This window comes from Propithecus coquereli, unplaced genomic scaffold, assembly GCF_000956105.1.
Source record: "Propithecus coquereli isolate 6110/MARCELLA unplaced genomic scaffold, Pcoq_1.0 Scaffold76, whole genome shotgun sequence".
Classification (NCBI taxonomy): domain Eukaryota; kingdom Metazoa; phylum Chordata; class Mammalia; order Primates; family Indriidae; genus Propithecus; species Propithecus coquereli.
In genome coordinates this window covers 6,601,206-6,621,720 of record NW_012153729.1, presented here as the reverse complement: position 1 = coordinate 6,621,720, position 20,515 = coordinate 6,601,206, and the positions used below count along the sequence as shown (strand labels likewise).

The 20,515-nt window shown below is 49.9% G+C and overlaps 1 protein-coding gene across 1 annotated transcript in view; it reads right to left on the bottom strand.

Moving 5' to 3' along the window:
* RAB37 (RAB37, member RAS oncogene family) overlaps positions 1–1,794 on the bottom strand; it is a 73,875-nt gene extending 72,081 nt beyond the window's left edge. The window contains exon 1 of the mRNA XM_012662393.1: positions 1,723–1,794. Coding sequence (XP_012517847.1) covers positions 1,723–1,794 — 72 coding nt within the window. The remainder of the gene's footprint in view (positions 1–1,722) is intronic.
* Positions 1,795–20,515: the final 18,721 nt, after the last annotated feature.

Below are 20,515 nucleotides of genomic sequence, written 5' to 3'. Positions count from 1 at the left end.
AGCGAATAGACACTTGTCTGCAAAAATATTGGAACTTGTTGGAACAGGCTCTTTCTCTCAATTTGGTGATCAATACATGCGAAGGAAGTGAACGTTTTCATAGGCTACATTGTACATTTCGTGTGTGGGTAATTGATGTGGGAAAGACCACATCTGATCAATATTTTGAAAAATCTTAAAGCTTTCAAAATGAATATTTATATATTTATAAGGTGGTTTAAACTTGGAGAGACCCATATATCTAGTCACCAGGATGATTTTGCAATTGATTTGTAATTATGTTCTTTTGCTTGCATGCATTTTCTGCTGGGGTTAGATTCACAAAGAACACAGACCTTATTCTAGTTTGCTTTAAAACTAGATGGCTTTAAAACTTCCAGACTGGGACAGTTATCAATTTCTATCCTTCTCTATACCCTAAGGGTTCAGAGACCTGGAGGGAGAAGACACATGGACTATCAAATCTACAGACCTGCTTCCTTCGACAGTTGATTTTCCTTCATTAGTGTCAGCAGGCACAGAGCCGTGTGTCTAGAACTTTATTGTGCATATTTATTTACTAGGGATCTTGTTAAAATGCAGATTCACATTCAGCAAGCCTGGGGTGGGGGCTGAGATTCTGCTTTCTAACAAGCCCCCAGGTAATGCCAGTGCTGCTGGTCCATGGACCACACTTTGATGAGAAGTTTAGTTAGGCTACAGAGAAAAGAATACCAGACTTGGAGTCATCATTCTTGGCTTTTAGTACCAGCTTTGCCATTTACCAGCTTGTTTTCTTGGACAAGCCACTTTGCCTCTCTGCAATTTAGTTTCCTCAAATATAAACTGTGTAATAGAGGAGGAGGGAGGAGCAGGTTATTTCAAAGCTTGCATTCACGGACTCTTCAGAGTGATATTTTGATTGAAAAATCTCCACGTATAGGATCACATACAGCCTTTTGGGGGACTAATAGATAAACTGGCATTCACAAAGTAGGAAATATTAACAAGGGCTGGAGCAGAGGGCATGGCCAAGTCAGAGAAAGGGAAGAGGAGCCATAATAATTCCTTATGGCAAATAGAAGGCTTTGATTCTTTCAAAGTGATGGAGTTTGGATGAAAAATGTTACCTGGAGAGAGGCTGCTACTTTTCCCCAACAACCACTTTGGGAGGAAACCTGCATTGCTGAAAATTGAGCTGCATAAGAAACTGGGATGGGGGAAGCGGTGGATGTGTTAGGGCTTTGAAGTAAGCATACACTCACAGGCTGAGAATGAGTCACTGCTGGGGGGAGCTTTCTGGAGCCACTGGGGAGTCTGGTTTGAAAACAGCAGTTTATCTCTGCTGCAGACCGTTTCTCTACTTTCAGACAAGTTGGCCAGGAGTTCAGATCGTTAGCAGATCTAACAGGGACAAAAACAGCCTCCCACAAGGGTTTGGGAGAGCTAAGGTGCTGGGTGCCCGGGAGTTCAAACGGGCGGGGGGAGGGAGAAAGGGACACGGGTGATTTAAGTGAATGAACAAGCTCCCGACGATCTCAGCCTGGGGCGGCGGCCCCTCCCCAAGCGCTCCCGCATCTCTGTTTTGAGCAGCGAACAGGATCAGACAGAAAGGGTTCCCAGGCTCACGGATACCAGCTAGTTTCTATTTAAGTCCCAAAGCAAAGTCAGGGGAACAGAGAGCGCTCCCGGGGAAGGCGTCCTCTCCCAGCGTTGGGAAGGGGGAAGGGGAGGGATCTTTACCTTATGTAGGACATGCTCGTGGAAGTCAGGGCCAGCTCCCCCCTGGTAGGAGTCGGGTCTCTGCAGGTCCATGCCCCGAGCTCGCTGCTGCGCTCTCCCAGCGCTCTGCGTCAGCGCTCACAGGAGCTCGGTTCTGGCTCCGGTGGGCGCGGCAGGCTCGGGTCTAAGCCCCGCGGGCCCGGCCGCATCCGCGTTCAGCACCGGACAGTTCCCGCAGTGACCGCGGCGCGGTACCAGGAGGGCAGGCGGCCGCGCTCTCCCGTGACCGCGGCGTTTCAGCACCACGAACAGCGGTGCCGCCCCTGCGCGCCTGGGACCGGAGTTCCGAGATCCCGTCCGCTCCCGATCCTCTGTCTCGTGACTCCAGGATGCTGGCAGGGACTCAGGATGTGAGTCTAGCTGCTGGTCCGTGCGTATCTCATTCAGCTACTGGACTCCGGAGGCTCAGCGACCGCTGCGTTCTCAGGGCACTGCGGTCCCAGAGCTAGCTGTCCCCTATTCTCAGAAAAGTGGCACCTCCGTCACCGTCACCGCGCAGCTCAGTGCAGCTCTCCTCCCGGTTTGCAGAGGCGAAGTCCTGCAGCGCTGGGGGCGCTTGCGGCGCTTCTCTTTTCGTTCCTGGAAAATTTCCTCCAGCATGTACGAGAGAAATCGCTATTCTAAGCCTGAAGTCCACAGACGATTGGCCTTGGGGGTCCCTGAAGGTCTGAAATATACAACATTTTGCAAAACTGCATTTTGTTAGGGAGAGGGTCCAGAGATTTCATTACACTCTGTATGATACATATGCCCCCAAGAAGTTAAACACGATTGGCTCAGGAGAGGCAGAATGGTGGTTTTGTTAAGAGCACAGGCTCCCAGAATTCATATCTTGGCTTTGAAAATTATTGGTTGTGCAATCTCGGGTAAATGACCTAATCTCTCCTGAGTGTCCACAAAGTGGAGATAATAATTGTGCTTGCCTCATGGTGTTGTTCTGAGGATCTAATGAGTTAATTCATGTAAAGAGCCCAGAAGAGTGCCCGGCCTGTACTAAGAACTCAATAAACATGAGCTATTCTGCTCTCTGGGCAGGAGGTGGGGTGCTCTGGTTACATCCTCCAAACACCAGGGGTGTCCTGCTGCTAGGACCTTTGATTGGCAGAATTGCATCACCATCTGGGAGGACAGCATGAGGCTGACCACTGTCGCAATTGGGGGCTGGGACTGTGGTCTCAGGGGTTATTCTAATGTGATGACCCTGGTCTTTAGCTGGTGGCCTCCTCACCAGGGACCAGTCCTAGTGCCAGTGGCCCTTGGAGTCAATATCAACATGGAGGGAAAGAGCCAGGCTTAGGGTTAAAAGGGCACATTTTACTCCTGGGTTTCAATTTCTTTTTGGCCAAATCACTTATGTTCTCTGGGTTTACTTATGTCTTCTCATCTGTAAAATGGGTAGAGGAATCTATGTATACTTCGCTGAGCTATTGTGAAGAATAAATGAGATAATGTATGTAAAAATCTTTCTTTTAAACTATAAAGCAAACTTCATTTATAAGGTGTTATTGTTACTGGAATCTCTATATTGTATAATAGATACTTGATGAATTTTTTTTTTTTTTTTGAGGCAGCTCTTGCTCTGTCACCCAGGCTGGAGTGCAGTGGTGTGATCATAGTGCCGTGGCATCAGCCTAGCTCTCTGCAACCTCAGACTCCTGGGCTCAGGTGATCCTCCTGCCTTAGCCTCCCGAGTAGCTGGGACTACAGGTGCACACCACAATGTCCGGCTAATTTCTTTCTATTTTTTAGTAGAGACAGGGTCTCACTCTCGTTCAGGCTGGTCTTGAACTCCTGACCTCAAGCAACCCTCCCACCTCAGCCTCCCAGAGTGCTAGGATTACAGGCATGAGCCACCACACCCTGCCTTTCCTAAAAATTTATAAGTGGTGGTTCTCTAAACTAAATCCATCTTCAAATAACACTAATCCTGCTTCATGTGTAGTGCAGGTACCTTAGATAATGACTTTCTTATATTTCCTTCCCCCTGAGTTTCTAAGTGCTTTTTAAAAATTGAATTCTAGGTCTTCAACATATGTTCAAGGCTCATTTTCTAAGCTCTCCTTTCTGCTGTCTCACAAACCTCTCTGCTACAGTATTCTATCTCCAAAAACTGGTGTTTTCTGGGCCTGCTGTGTAGCTGCAACTGACATTTTCCTTTAGTTCTATTCTTGTATGGATTCAGTATTTCCCATGGCTCATTCGTTCCTCTTTCTTAGTTTACTCTCTCATGAACTTGGTTGAATTTTCTTGGTTTACTTTTCTTGGTTTACTTCTCTTGAATAAGTATTTGAGGAAGCTATTTAAGAATGTACTCAAATAACAACTTCTTCTTCTTCTTCCTGAGACCAAGATCATGTTCCGTTGCTCAGGCTGGAGTGCAGTGGCCTCATTGTAGCTCACAGCAACATTAAACTCCGGGGCTCAAGTGATCCTCCTGCCTCAGCCTCCCGTGTAGCTGGAACTACAGTTGTGCGCTGCCACACACAGCTAATTTTTCTTTTTTTTTTTTTATAGAGACAGGGTCTTGCTCTTGCTCAGGCTAGTCTTGAACTCCTGCCCTCAAGCGATTCTCCTGCCTCGGCCTCCCAAAGTTGTGAAAAGGGGAGATAGGGTGGCCTTTCTAGCATTAAAGAACCAGCAACGTCTCTCCCCTAGTGAAGGGCTTGGCACAGATCCCACAGCTAAGCTCTGGGCTCCTGGAATGAGTGAGGGGTACACTGTAGGGAAGGGGCAGCCTCTACATGCAGCCACCAGTCCCCGCCCCAACCCCCACGCTGGGGCAGGGATTGCAGTTATGAGTTGTACTGACCTAGGAGGAACAATGGTGCTGTCTCCTTCGCCTCAGGATAAACAGACAAAAGAGCCACAGTTTTTTACACTGAAGAGCTGACAGTCTACCACTTGTGACTAACAGGTACCCAAATACCACATCATGGGATAAGGGCCATGATGGTGTATAAGGGAGATAGTATAGTGCAGTAGCTAAAACTCAAGCATAGGACCCAGAGGAGTTGGGTCTGAATCCTGGCTCTGCCACGACTTACATGTGCAACTTGGTCTAGTACGTCCCATTACTAATCTTCACTTTCCTCTTTCCTAGGGTTGTCGTGAGGATTAAATGAAGGAATGCGTGGTGAGTATTGAGCCCAGAGCCTCGTATGTACTGAATGCTGAATGCGGGAGCTGTTATCGAGAATAATACAAACTGAGTGTGCTGCAAGTCTGGAGGAAAGGGTGACCTCCTCGCTCTGCCTGGGGTGAGCAGGAAGGTGGGAGTCGGGGAGGGCTTCACCAGGAAATGGCCACGAAGCACCAACTATTCCTTCCCGAGAAAGGACCCCAAACGATATCTTCCCCTGTCCCAACACTCCAAGGAGCCACATTTTTGTCCATTGAGAAGCAGCCTCCAGAAAAGGAGTCTCTATGTGGCTGCCTGGTCACCTTCCCGTGACGCCAGGTTTCTGCTGCTATGTCTTTTCCTGCCTTCTTCCTTGGGCGCTTTCTGGGAGATGCAGGATGAATAATGAATGAATGAACCTTTATTCTGACACAAATGTGTCAGATTCTTTTGCTTGTATCATCTAATTTAATCTCACTCCTCTGGAGGAGGATACTATTCTTCCCAATGTCTAGGTGATGAAAGTGAGGTTCAGGGATATTAAGTGAATCCCCAAGACCCAGCAGGTGGCAGGCACAGCCCAGACTCAGTCCCCAGCAGTCTGGCCCCAAGTCGACATGCTTTCCACCATCCCTCAGCTGCCTCCTCAACCCATCAACCCGTCAACCAAGGACCGAGGTTTGGGAAGGGACTGCGCAGATTCGTGCGGTGCTTTTAGCTCCATAGTTGGAAAAACTCCCTGGCACACAGGACTTTTTTGACACTAAGTTCTAGCCTTTGCAGCAGCTTGGTCAGGGTCAGGAGCAGAAGCAAGGGGGTCTGCTCCTCCGGAGGGGGTGCACAGCAAGTGCCCGGTGACATCACCATATCTGCCCCAATACCTTCATTCCCAGGACATACATGGGAATGTCACAGTGCACAGAGCAGTGTTCCTGTGCTGGGCGCAAAAAGCAGCCACTTTTACCTGGAACCTGCAGCATCAAGACAACCCTATGGGACTCCCCAGGCCTGGGGTTCTTCTAATGGTCACCAGCATGGCAGCTCCCTCCTGTACCACACAGTCCAGCAGCTGCAGACTCTGGGGGAAACCAAGCATCCAGGCGGGCTCCTCTGTGGAGTGCCAAGCTCTTTGCAACTCACTGCCTCCTCCTTGTGGACATTTGTCCTCAGTATGGTCTCAGAACCTGGTGACTGCCATTGGAGAGCCGATAAGCTCAACAGATCCGGGCGAAGGGACTTTTTTGCCCAATATTCAGGGAGGATCGGACAAAATGATAGAAGTCAGCAAAGTTCATTTGTGCTGCTCTCAGTCCACCTTTTTGTTCTATTTCTTCTCTCATGTGTAGCATAGCCCTCTTTCTGTGTAAGAAATATATTTTTGGGAGAGAAGATACCTGTTGTTTACATGTTACTATGATCTTAAATGCACACATCACCTTTGGGAAGGGATTTGTTCTTTAGGTTTCATCACTGACTGTGGGTATTACAAATGGCTTTTTCCTAGGCAGCAGCAGGTGTGTGTGCATGTGTGTGCGTTTCTTTGTTGGGGGAGTCATATTTTTTTGAGGGCCTTTCTTTGCTGAAACCACACTTCACTTGGCCATGGCAGCCCCTCTTGCACCACCTGCTGTCTGCTTGCAGGGATCAGTGGGTTCAATTTCAGGTATTTTCCAGAAGAGGCAGAACTTACTCTGGGCTCCTTCTGCTATCCTTGGTGATTTTTTTTTTTTCTCAAGGCACACAGGTGAGCATCAACTGGGAAGAGGAGAATTTAATCTCTCCTTCCAAGAGCTGATAATGCAAAATGTCAAATCATTTATTCATCTATTAACCTAGTTCGTCTTTAAATTGGATCTCAGGGCGCGCAGAATTGGGTTGGTCATAATAATTGAATTCTGACACACTCATCATTCACCCATGAATGGCCCACTTTCATTCATTCATTCATTTATCCATTTATCCATTCATTCATTCCAATGTAACGAGAACCTGTAAACTCAAAGTAAAAGCAAAAACCTACATTTAACCATATCCTCCCCCCACGGTCCTGGAGTAACAATCGGCCTGATTCCTGGGTCCATTGTTTCCTTGTTTTCATTTTTAGGTAGTTTTATTGCATCTATTAATGTATGCATTCCTAAAAATATACATTTTTTATTTTAGTTGCTTTTTTGACTCCAGGTTATATCGCTCAGATCCTTTTTTACTTTGGCGTGCTGCCGCAGTGTGCTGCTCTGACTGCTGTGCAATGCTCTGTTGCGTGCACGGACCGCACTTTTTCATCTGTTCTTCCAGTGAAGGACTCGAGGGCTCTTCCTGGCTTTTATCTGCTGTGAGCGGCACTGCTGTGAATGTCCGTACACACGTTTCCTGTTGTCACGTGCGAGAGTTTCTCTTTATTTCTCCATCTGAGAAGTGTTTATTCAAAGTCTACTGCATGTGCTGCCTCATGCGTGTCAAATGTTTCCGGGGACATGGGGCTGCAGGGCATTTGCTGGGAAGCTGTGGGACATACGGAAATGAACCTGGGGTTTTGGTTCCGACAGATGTGCTTTGAGGTCCAGCTGCACCGCTTACAAGGCATGTGACTTGGACCACTTTCCTGACTTCTTTGAGTCTCAGTTTTCTCATTTTAGAAATAGGGAGTAATAATACCCACCTCGCAGGAGTGTGAGGGATAAACGGGGTGAGAGACCCCTAGCACAAAGTAAGTGCCCTGTATACGCACATGCTTTTGTTCTTCATTTATATCGACCCTGGATGTCAGCACTATTATTGTACTGTGCTATATATAACATATGCTATGTTATTCTATTATATCATTACACCTAGAAACAGGAATAAGATAGGCAATTCTCAATTTAGAGGAATGTGTGATGTCTTTGGGGATTAAGAAAAACATACAAGGAAGAAAGAGATCTCAAAGCACAGCTGGGGACGATGCCTGCAGCCCGGGAGGCAGAGCCGCATGGCAGGTGAGCACCCACCTTCAGAGTCAGCGCGCGGGTTCACGGGCACCGGCGCACTCCGCTTACTATGACAGCTTATGACCTGAGGCACGTGCTTTACTGCTGGAGTCTGTTTCCCTGTGGGGGCTGCTGACGGTACTGAGCTCCAGGGGTTTCCATGCAGATGAGTGAGTTAGTCCATAAATCCTCGTCCTGGCGTCTGTGTGAGCTGCTGCTGCAGAGCTGGGACGTGTGTGAGCTCCTTACGTAGGCAGGGTGCTCCCTGTGCGGGAACACCGCAGAGGAGATTCAAAAAGGAGACGGGGCACATTAATATTAATTAATCGAAGATGTTAATTAACAGTAATATTTCCCTTTGCAGACTTAAGTTGGCTTTTAATATGGCAGCTGAATGAGTTTTCTAAATAATATAGTTGCTATGTGTATAAAGAATAAACATTCTACCAGGAGGTCAAAAGAGCAAAGGAATGGGGAACAGTGGGAGAAAAACCCTTGTTTGTAGGATGTACAGGTGGATTCTAAGGAAGGAGGGAACAGGGCCGGGTGTGGGTGCGGCAGGCGCGCTGTCTAGGGTTATGACAGCTCCTTGACTGCTGTGCCCCCTGCGCCTCTCTTGCTCCGCTGTGCCCACGGAAAGGAGGGTAATGGAGGGACAGGGACTGAAGAGGAGCCTGGGGTCACAGAGAGGGAGAGAGGAGAGAGGGCGTGGCTTGGGTGCAGAGGAGTTGGGGAGAAGAAAGGAAGAGAGGGAGAGGGAAAGAAGCAAAGAGCTGCGTTCAAGGTAGCGGTTCAGGTTCATCACAGCGGGTTCGTAGCGTGGAGGGAATGCTCCCTCACACCTCCCAGGTCAGGCGTGGGAACAGAGGCAAGGTCTGATTTCCTCTACTGCTCTAAGTATCAGCACAGGCAGGGAGAACGGGACTCTGGACGGGCACTTGTGATAGTCGGGTGAGCGTCAGCATCTGGGACGCTCACAGCTCTCTGCGGGGCGCCGTCGCCGGGCAGTGGGTGGGGCTGAGCTAGAGGGGAACCTACTTTTTAAAATTTTTTATTTTTAATTATTATGGCTACACAGTGGTTGTATGTCTTTATAGGGCACATGTGATGTTTTGATACAGGCGCACAATGTGAATTAATAAATCGGAGTAATCGGCGTATCCATCACGTCAGGCATTTAACGTTTCTTTGTTAAATGTTAGGAACACTCCAATTCCACTCTTTTAGTTATTTTAAAGTGTACCCTAACTTATTGTTGATTTTAGTCACTTTGTTGTGCTATCAAATGTTGTTCATTCTATCCAGCTATCTATTAATATATTTTTGTACCCATTAACCATCCCTTTATCTCCCCTTCCCTGCAACCCTTCCCAGACTCTGGTAACCATCATTCTATTTTCCGTCTCCATGAGATCAACTGTTTTTAATATTTAGCTCTCACAGATGAGTGAGAACATGCGAGAAGAGGGGGGAATCTGCTTTTAAGACAAAGTCTGCAGATGGGCTTTGGGTCCCATCTCCAGAAGGCCACCCCGCAAGTGTCATAGCTACATTGTGCTGTCTTATCAGCTATGGTGGCATCTTGGTCTACCAGGTTATTAGGGGCTGTGCGACACACTAAATAAAGCCAGCCGCAAATAGGCTCCCAGAGTCTAGCACTCTCTGTCTTTTATATGCCCACGCGTCGTGACCTCATTGCCAGCCCTGCGTTTCCTACCGCATGAAGCGCAGAGAAGGGGAGATCCGGCTCCAGGGAGGGCTCGTGGGGTGGCAGGCAGCGGAATGAAAACTGCAGGTGTTCAGAATCGCTGCTTGGTCCAGACCTAATGGTTGTGCCCCAAAACGTAACTCACCTAGGGCTTGTTTCTTTCAGAGAGCTGGGAGAAGGTGCTGGTGGAACGGAGGCAGGTGGTTGGCAGACATAGGAGGAGAGGTCATTTTTCCTTGGGGAAGACTGCATAAGTCACACCTTTATTTTAGTGGCCCAGTGGGGAAGGAGTGGAAAGAATGGGTGAGAACCTGAGCCTGAGTCAGATCCGTGTGATTTATGACGAGAAGTATCAGCTATTATTATTAGAAATAGCCTCTTATATTACACAGCATGAACCATTGATGTGAGGTGTGGTTGAATAAAGGGTGATTGCATGCAAAGGGCTTAGCGTCAAGGAGGGTCTGACCCATAAGCCCACGTGGCTAAGGTGGAGGGCACTGTCCCCCGATCCCCACCTTTCTCACTCTATCTCCCCCACTTTCCCCCGTCCCTGTCTAGGTTCCTCAAGAACTATGCTCACAGTTTGTGTTTCCTCATCTTCAGCTGGTCTCCCCTCCTGCTTCTCCACTGAACGGGCAGTTGGGTAGATCACGAGTGACCCTCAGGCCACCAGACCCCAGGCCGTCCTCCCTTGCATTTTATTGGAGTTCGGTGCTGGTGGTTGTTTCTTCCTCCTGCCATCTCCAGCCTTCTTGGCTCCTGCGACTCTGCTCTCTTGGTGCCCCACCTAACCGTTTCCAGTCATTGCCTCTTTCCTGCCTGGATCCCTCCTCTTCTTTCCATTCTTTAAGTCTCCTTTTCCCCCAGGGCTCTGTCCCCCTTTCTTCTTTTCTTCCTATGCGCTCACTGGCTGAGTTCAGCCGGGTTCAGTAGCCAATCTAGGATTAGCTACTGCTCTGGGGCTTGGATGTCCTCCCACACACGGCTATGGTGGGGCCGTGCCCGACCCTGGCCACATGGCATGGTCCGAGATCGGGAGCCTGACGGAAGTCAGGCCAATCTCAGTCCCTCCTGGGATTTCTTTTAACCGAGCCAGAAAGAGAGTGAGGCTTTCTCTGGGAGTGAAACCCACAGAATGGAACAGCTGGGAGATGTCAGTGGCTGTGTTTCCCTCCTTTTGGAGGAGGCTGTTTGGGGAGAGAGCTTCCTCTGGAGCTGCAGAGGACGAGGAAGAGAGCACACAGGGGTGTTTGATCCTGTTGTCCAGCCCGGGGCCGTTGTTCCCGAGACTCAGCGGTATTCTTGCCTCTCCCAAGAATTGTCTTCTGGAATTATGTGTGATACCCTAGGATTCTTCTAACGTATGTCCCCTTTGGCCAGAGTGTCCTAGGTAGGTTTATGACACCTGCAACCAAAGCAATCCCAGCTGGGGTAGGTTCTGGGGGAACAGAGGCCCCAACATGGGGTTGGGAGGCTCGGGTTTGCACCCGACTCTGGCACTCGCTGGCCCAGAGACCTTGAACAAGCCCCAGTCCCTGAGCCTCAGTTTCCCCATCTATACAAAAGGAGTGACAAAATCTACTTGTCTGGCCCATGTGGTCCTAAAGGGATTAACCAACAATATGCTCAAGTACCACCCAAATCATAAAACATGTTAGAAATGTAAAATTTTAAAAGCGTGTTATTTGTTTGAAACCACTTGTATTTGTAGCCTGAATCTCCACTTGGGGCAATGAGCTTCCTGCTAGCACAGTTGCAGCTGGCTGTGGACCTGGGGCTGGAAGGTGTGTGTGGACAGCAGCGCCACCCAGGTAGAGCACTTATGGTCGGTAGGTCAGGTGTAGAGGAATCTGCAGCGAAGGTTTGGAAGCCAGGGAGGCGGTGGGAGACCCAGGCTCCTACCCATTTATGGAAGCTCTTTCTGACTCTGCTTTGAGATTTTATTTCGGTCTCCAAGGGACAATGGCCCATCCAAGGGACCATGAAAAAGACGTACAGGAGGTAGTGAAAGAAGGAACACCTGGGTCTGGGATGGGGCAGGAAGCGGCCGAGGATCGCCTCCTGCCCTTAGCAAGCATGCCCAGTTTCACTCTGGACTCGGGGTCGAGAGGCCAGGATTCCAGTCTTTACTTTGCTTCTAACTTACTGGGCAAGATGTGTCATTTCTCTCCTGAGTCTCAGTTTCCTCATTCCTCCAGCTGGAAATGGGCGGGGTGAGAGGGATACTCACACCTTACATTCGTAACACCTTTATGGTTCACGTTCATGATCATGTTCATGCCTCGTAACTTGAAAGGAGACACGTATTATCGTTCCCAACTAGTAAGAGCAAGAGACAGCACTTGTGCTAAGGTTTCTGTCCACTCTAAGGTCCTTCCAGGCGTAAAGCTCCCGATTCTTCTGCCACTGTGTAGCAGAGTGTTCGTCAACACTCTCTCCCCTCCAGAGCTAGTGAGGCTCTGGGAGTCTCTTCTCACTGTGCTCAGGGAGCTGGACTGCAAAGGGGCATCTACCTGGTATATTTGTCTGCATATCCTACCTCCGCCACTAGATCGCTAACCCCTGGCGAGCGGTACCCACGCCAGCTGCTTCAAAGCACTTGCAGCTGAGCCTTATCTTCTAGGTAAATGATGGTTGAAGAGACACAACGGTGAGGGCACAGGCAGCAAACACGCTTGGTATGTGTTGAGAATCTGCCGTGGGCCCAGTACTTGGCTTGGGCTGTGGAGAAGGCTTCTAGGGCAGTTTGCTCAATCACAAAAGCACTGGCTTTCATTTGCCCTCTCATCCCCGGAGCTGCCTCATGCTTCCAGCCTCACGAGACACAGTGATCAATCAACACTCACTCCCCAGATCCCGGCCTGGGCCAGACGCGACAGGATGCACTTTATCAGCCTCTTAATTTAGTTTATGTTTTAGGCAGAAGCCAGACACGAGAGATTTTCCCCAGTCTATCCATCCATTCCTGCCTCTGCTTCTGTTTGGAAAATCAACTCTCAGTTCAAATAATAAGCATATTTGGGGATTGTTTTCTTGGAATCTTGGAAGTATGAGGATACTAAGAAATCAGCTGGTCCAAGCAAGATGGTCATAATGAAAAAAGGGGAAAATTTGTATAATAGGATTTTAATTTCACCAAAAGAATATACATCCAGAATAAATAGGGCAGTGCTGTCCCCAGAATGTTAGCAGTAAGGTGATGTGATTGTGGTGACAGTTGTTTTCTGTCTTCTGGATCTTGCAAACTTTCTATGGTGAATATATGTTACATTTAAATCAGGAAACGATTTTTTTTTTTAGGAAATAATTTTTTTAAAAAAAAATTAAAGTTATTCTCTTTCTTAAGTTGGGTGGAGGGAACGCATAGGTGTGCATTTTATTATTATTCTTTATAACTTACTTATGGGTTGTATATGCTCTTTGTAAAAGATATTTAATCCTCTGGATTTTTTTGGTTGCAGAAGCTCTTGTTTAAATAAAATGTAATCTGGTTGCTGCCTTAATTGATGTGGGCTACACTGGAGGCCGGCTGCCTCTGTTTCCCCCTCCAACACCTAGAGCCAGCTCGTATGGGGGCCAAGACCTCAGGTGAGAACAGTGGAGTCTGGTAACTGCCTTCTGCAGGTGGGAAGGTCCAAGGCAAGTGGTAAACTAGGACTAATTAGAATCTAGTTCTTCTAAAATCCTGCCCAAGGCTGGCGCAGTGGCTGGAACCTGTAATCCTAGCACTTGGGAGGCTGAGGCGGGAGGATTGCTTGAGGCCAGAAGTTTGAGACCAGCCTGGGTACCATAGTGAGACCCCCATCTCTATAAAAAGTCTAAAAAATTAGCTGGGTGTGGTGGTGTGCGCCTGTAGTCCCACCTACTTGGGAGGCTGAGGTGGGAATCTTTCCACCTTGATGGCTTGAGCCCAGGAGTTCGGGGCTGCAGTGAGCTGTGATCCCGCCACTGTGCTCCAGTAGGGGCAACAGAGACGACCGTCTCAGAAAACAAACAAGCAAAAATCTTGCCCAGCTGTTCCTGGGTTGCTGTCTCTCTGCACCCAAGTTTCCTTCTTGTTTTCCTCCCTCCTTACACTCACTGATGCTCTCAACTTAAGGGATAAAACTAGTGATACTTTCCTTTCAGCTTGATTTTCCGTATTCACCATTTTCCAGGATTTGTCTTTAAAGAGTGAGGTTGTATTTTGGCAGATGGCGGATAGCAGGGAAGGAGGAGAGAGGGCTGGGGGCTGCCTACAAGTTCAGCCTGGTCGCTTGGTGGCCTGGCAGCCCCAAGGAGGGTTCTTGCGTCACGTGGGGTTACCAGAGGGTTTCGGCTGCTGCTGGGTCAGATGGGAGCTGACTGCTGCCAGAGACTCAAACCGCAAAGACCAGGTTCCTTGGACGCCCCAATGCCTCTTAGGGACCTAGAAGGCTGCCAGGTTCAGCGGAGGACTCTTGGCATGGCTGGCCAGTAGCCGGAGATGGTTTCCGATTCTCACCGGGCAGAGTCCGGTGGATACGAGCTCTGGGGCAGCTCAGACAGGAGCTGTGGGACAAGGCGCAGGTGCGCCCACCCTCACTCCCCTTCACCCGTCACTCATGGCTGCCGGCACGTGGCCCTGTAAGCCCGGGCTCAGCCTACGACCCTCCTCACCCACCGTGCCAGGCTCACCTCCAATTGATCGGAGGGGACACAAGTCGATTTCCCGTCCCTGCAAAATGCCACGCGCCAGGTGCAATCACCCACAGGACGCTAGGCTTCAGGCGAGGCTATAGGTGCCCCCTTCCGCGGCTCCCTTTCCCTCGGTCCCTCCCTCCCCTCCCTTCCCATCTCTCCTGCCCTCCCGTCCCCCACTGCTCTTCACGGGGCACTAGGGGCGCTCGCTCCGGGCCCCTCCGCCTCAGGCGGGATCTAGCGCTGAAAGTCCCCGCTGGCTTCCCTCAGGTGCACCATCTGAGAACGCCTCTCTCCTGCCGCCCTTAGTCCTGGCGTTTTAGTTCTCGAACATGCAGTTGGATCAAGAATGATGGCCATTACTTCATCTCCTGACCGCCAGGATCTGGCCTCAGCCAGGACACGAACCAGGCTGAGAAATGGGGCTATGGCTCCTGGAGCGCAGCCCTGGATTTGTGGGACGGATGAGATAAGGGATCTGTCCCGGCCCTTTCCGCAGCTTCCCTGTCTCTGCGCAGGCAGCAGGTTGGAGCTGTCGGGCAGGGCTTTGCGGGGGCCGCTCTCTGGTCTGGCTTCTGAGAGGGGACGGTGGTCCCCTACATCCCTGTGACTCCCACAGGCCGGCGAACTCGGCCTCTGGGTGCCTCATGGCGGGCCCTGGTTTGGGGTGTGCAGAAGCTTCCCTCTCTAACTGCCCTGCATGTGGGTGAGTTTTCAGTGGGATTGGAGATCTAGCCTTAGGTTTAAAAACGAATTTCAGAAGGTGGTGGCCCTCCCAGGAGGACCCAGGAATGCTCCATGGTGCCATATTTAGGGGAAGAAGTAGACTGTCCAGGACATGTTCACACGGACTAGGTAGGGAGGAGGAGAGGCCAGGAGGAAATGGAGACTGGGAGATGGTGGAAGGTTCCAGGGACTGAGGCTTCTGCAGGTTGAAGGCTCTGTGGAAATGACACTGGGAGAGCTCAAAGCTTAGGACGCCCAGGAAGACCGCCACGCCCTACCATGAGAGGCCTGGACCACCTGTCTCTGACCAGCTGTGAGGTCATGGGCAAGCCATGAGGCTCTCTGGGCTTCAGTTTATGCATTTGAAAAATGGGGGTAATAATAGTAACTGATTTATTAGACTTGCATGGGAATTAAATGAGGTCATACCAGAAAGAGTTTAGAGTGGTCTCTGGTCCAAAGTAAACACAGAAATTGTTAGCAATTATTATGTCTCTGGCCGTGGCTGGCAGACCCCAGACCTGAGCCCAAGTGGCGCTGTCACGCTGTCCTGTTGTGCTCTTCTTTAATATTGTGCTGGGTGGTGCTGGGCACGGAGTGGACGCAGCGACTGCTCCTAGCAGAGCCTCGAGAGAACAGGGAAGGCTGTGTTTCCCAGGCTGACTTAGCAAGTTGTGTGTTTGTGTTTTTTTGGTATTTGTTCATTCATTCAACAAAACTACAGAGCATCTCTTACAGGCACTGGGTGTAGGAGATGCAATGGTGAGCAAAGAAACCCCATTTCTTGCCTTTTAGCAGCTTGCAGCCCAGTAGGGGAGTCAGACATTAATCAAATGTGCACAAATAAGTGTCTGAGCACAGCCTCGCTGGATGGAGGAGGTGCTCTGGGGACTTGCATCAGGGGCATTGGCTGATCTGGGGTCCAGCGACTTCTCACCCCCTCGATTGCCCCCACCTGGTCTGGGTCACCATCGTCTCACACCTTGAAGGTGGCAATTGCTTCTTCGTGGTCTCTCAGTTCCCACCCTGGCCTGCAACTATTGTGTTTCCTCACAACAGCCCTTGTGATCCTCTTTAAGTAAGTCCGGTCATGTCATTCTCCGTGGCTCCTGCGTCATCCAGAGTCAAATCCAAACTCCCTGTCGGGGCCTAAGGGTCCTTAAATGATGCCTCTCTGTTTCCTCTCTGAGCTCATCTCCTTCCACTCTTGCCCTCCTTCCCTCTCCCCCAGCCATGCCGGCCCCTTTGCTCCTGCCACAGGACCTTTGCCCTGCTGTGCTCTCTGCCTTGAACTCTTTACCCTCAGCCATCAGCCTGGCTCCCTCACTCCCGTCAGGTCTCTGCGGGAACAAGATTTCACCTGACCAGAGAGACCTTCCTTGATGCACGGTAGCACTTGGCCCCCTCCCACCCTCCACCCTCTTATTCTGTGGGGCACTTAGGACCACCTGGTGCATTTCACATTGTTTATCTTCTCCTCTCCCCCTCCCACCAGGAGAATTTAAGTTTCATGAGGCCAGAAACTTAATTTTTTTTTTTTTGTTGCTATATCCCAGCACCTAGGACGGTACTTGGCATGTAGTAGATGTTTAATAAATATTTGTTAAATGAATGAATAATAATTTATTTGAGATTTGAAGGAAGAGTATGAATTAACACACTGACGGCCATGTAAGTTGTATTTAACTCAGGCTAGTTTTGAGCCCGGGGCCTCGTGAAGCAAAACCCTGCAGTTGGTTCATGAAAATCTTACTTGTTGATGTTCTTATTGTTACAATTAATATTGACAGTTTAATTCTAAAAACGTGGATTGCATTGCATATAACTCACACATAGAAAACAATAAAAAATAACAAATTAAAAAGGATCGTTTTGTTTTAATAAAACACTGTGGCCCTGGGGAAAAAAATTTTCTTCTAGTGGCAGTCAACGTGTTAGCCAAGTGAAGAGATGAAGGGAGCGTTCCAGGCCCGGGAAACATCCCGTGAAAAGTCCCTGTGGTCAAGGGAATGTTTTCTGTATGAGGAGCTGAAATCCTGTAGTTGTCGCTTGGGGAGTGAGCCCACAATTGAGTGGCGCCTTATGGGGCCCCACACACCTGTGGGTGAAGCCTGGCTCTGATACCTGTGAGCCACGTGACCCCAGGTAGGACACCTGCTGGCACTTAATCCTCAATTGCGGAGGAGGGAGGATAATTGTATACATTCTATAGTGCTGTGGGCGAGTCAAATGAGCAGTGACAGGTTGTCCACTCAGATCGGTGGCTGGAACGCTGTTATTAGAACAGGTGCCGGCATTCAGCAGTCGGCTAACCCACCTGGAAAATTCCTAAATGCACCATCTATTGCCATTTATTATCAGTGGTCACTGCCACTGCAGCCAGCATCAGGGCAGCATGGGGCAGCGCCCGGAGCCCCAACTGGGGTGTTCAGGGATCTCTGTTCCATCTTGATCTGGAAAGTTCTGGCTTTTGCTTTTTGGAGAAAAATGTCTCAACGTCTCAAGGCTTTGCTCCATTTTCCAATCTGTAAAGTGGATGTGGTCATCCTTGTCCATCTTGTCAAATCATATGGTAACTGCCGAGATGGCATCTGGGCAAGTTCTTTAATCGTAAGCTGCGAAGCTGTTATAAGCATTGCAAGCTTTACTGTTGTTGGGCTCCGTACTCATTGGATGCATCATAAATGTCCGTTAAATGAGAAGTCAGGGAGCTGGGGCATTTGTATACAAGACTCTCTCCAGGCATAGGGTAGGGGCTCTTAACCTGGGATACATAGAGGAACTCTGGAGATTTGTTTAATATTATGCAAAATTTAGTGTGTGTGTGTTTTTCTGGGGCATGGATCCATAGCTTTTGTTATAATCTCAAGAGCCGCCCCCCTCAAAGTTAAGAACACTGGTGTAGGGGCTCTCTTTGCACCGTGAAGCCCCCAGAATTCTCTCACCAGCCCTGCCTAGTGTGGATATGAAGGGGAAGGAGAGGCCTTGGCTGCTCAGGGCTGGACCCGTGGGCCACTGTCCCTTGGACCTGCAGGCCCATAATGATGGCATCACTCATCTGTAACTTTCCGGATCTTTTCTGGAGAGCCCTCTCTCCCATCCTGGGCTCTGCTTAGCCATGTCACTGTTGTATCCCTAGGTAGCTTGAAATAATGGGAAGAGAAGAAAATGACAAATGAGAACCATGATGAAGTCATTCACACAGAGGGAGACGAGTGAGTCAGCTGTGGGCGGGTTGTGGAGGAGGTGGCAGGAGTTGTGGGTGGGCTGGGGCGGGGCATTGGGACCCGCCACCCAAGTAGCCACTCTGGGCCTTTCGTCCCTCTGCTCAGCTGCCACATCCTGATGCCAGCACTCCATTCTCAACCTGGGCTCTGCTGGGATTATTAAAAAAAAAATAGATTGATGTGAACAGATGACTTGGGCCGTAATGACAGGAGACTTCCTGTTTCATATCCCTGCCAGACACTTGCGTATTGGGAAGTCCATTGTACTAATGAAGGAAATGCAGGCATTAGCTGCATGTTCTAGGGGCAGTGGGCTGGACGTTTGTGTCCCTTCCAGGCATGCGCATGTTGAAATGCTGACACCATGCTGATGGTATTAGGAGATTGGGAGGTGAACAGGTCATGAGGGTGGAGTTCTCACGAATGGGACCAGTGTCCTTGTGAAAGGGGCCGGAGAGAGCTCTGTACACCCTTTTTCTGCCATGTGGGGACTTAAAGAGAAGGCAGCACCTGCTACCCAGAGGAGCGCCCTCGCCAGAACCCGACCGTGTTGTCACTCTGATCTGGGGTTCCGGCTTCCAGAACTGCGAGAAATCAATGCTTGGTTAAGCCGCCCAATCTGTGGTATTTTTGTTGCAGCAGCTTGAACGGGCTGAGACACAGGGTGAGCAGGCGCAGCGCCCCTTCTCCCTTCTGGGCCAGGATGAGCTTGATGGAGACTCTGTGCCCAAGAGACAGGGCGGTGGAGGTTTCCCTCGCTCTCTGCTCTCCATTGCAGTAAAATGCTCAGACCCAATCTCGGTCATGGCTTTCAAAATTTTTTGACTATGACGCACAGAAAGAAATCCGATTTACGTTGCAGTCCTGTGCGCACATGCAGGAGACAGAAATAAAGCTTCAGTATTGCCATCACTACCCGAGATGTGCAGTGGGCTCTCCCAATGTGTCCTATTTATAAGAAAAAAGTCTGCTCAAGACCCACAAATAGTTGCAGCTCTCAGTTTGGACAACTCTGGCCTAGTCGTTTTTGTCCTCTGCCCAAAGGTGCAAATCTTTTGGGATAACAGTGCCTGGAGCCCCAGAGTGGGCCATGCTTCCCTGGAGATCGGGGCAGATGGGAATGAGAATGGATTTCTGCTTTCGGCCTGTCTTGGAGCCCCGATCCAGCAGGGGAAAGAAGCGTTCTCTCCTATTTTGTAGTAACCATTTTTTCCTGGCACGGAGATCCATAGGAAACTCAAAAGCAACTTCTACCCACAGAGAGATCCAACTGTAACTTTGATCTTACCTTGCAAGGGGGACAAGTTTCTCCCTTATCTAGTTATGGAGAAAGGGAGATCCACAAGAGCAGGCAAGAGGACTTCCTGCCCCAAGGGACATTCCGTCAGGGCCTGCATGTGCGTTCCTCTTCCAGGACACTTGAGGCGACCTAGGCCTTCCCTGCGTAAGGCCGGTGGCTGCAATCCGGCTCGCATCTGTGTTGGAGAAGGAAATGCCCCACTTGGCTGCAGTTGGAAGCTCAGGCCTGGCTTGGGATTTTCCAGGTGTCCCCACCCTCGGCCTCTTCATCTGAAGTGCCACATCTGCTGTCACTTGCTCACTCCCCCGTTGATGTCGTGCAACGACTTTGTTTTCCTGAGCTCCTTTCCTGAGGACAAGGCCGTGGCGGGTCTGAGCGCCAGGCCACGTGAGGTGGGAGCTTGATTCTAGAGTGTGACCAAGTTCCCTCTGCTTTGTGTGTGGACACGTGCGTGACTTTGCCGGGGCCACAATAAAGCACTGGGGACTGGGCTGCTACCAGCGGAAACCTGCGCTCTCACAGGTCTGTGGTCTGGACATCTGAGATCAAGGCGTGGGCAGGGCTGGTTCCTGGCCAGGGCCAGGAGGGAAGGATCTGTTCCAGTTTACGTGTGGCTGCATTTTACATGTGGAATAGGTTCACACACCTGAAGTCTGCCCTCAGGGGCTTTTTTTTCCTCCTGTGAGGGCCTGATGGTGCCGAGCTGAGTCTGCAGAGAGGTCTTTTGCATTGTCACTATTTGAGATGCGAAATTGCTCATTGGTCCCTATTTTCTCCTTTAATTTTAATGGTTTATCTGAAATATTCTGTCACATTGGCAGTGCATTCTTTTACCTCCCCAAAGCCATTTCCAGACTGTTCTGTCCGCTCCCCCACTCCCTCTTCCTTCAGCACATACTCATGAGTCCCACGGAGCAGCAGGTGCTGGAGATGCCCCAGCATGCTCTGCTGGCCACAGACAGGGACGTCGGCAACGCAAGACAGCGCGTCTCACGACGGAAATGGGTGGGGGCCGTGGAAATGCACGGAAGGTGCCCTGGCCCAGCC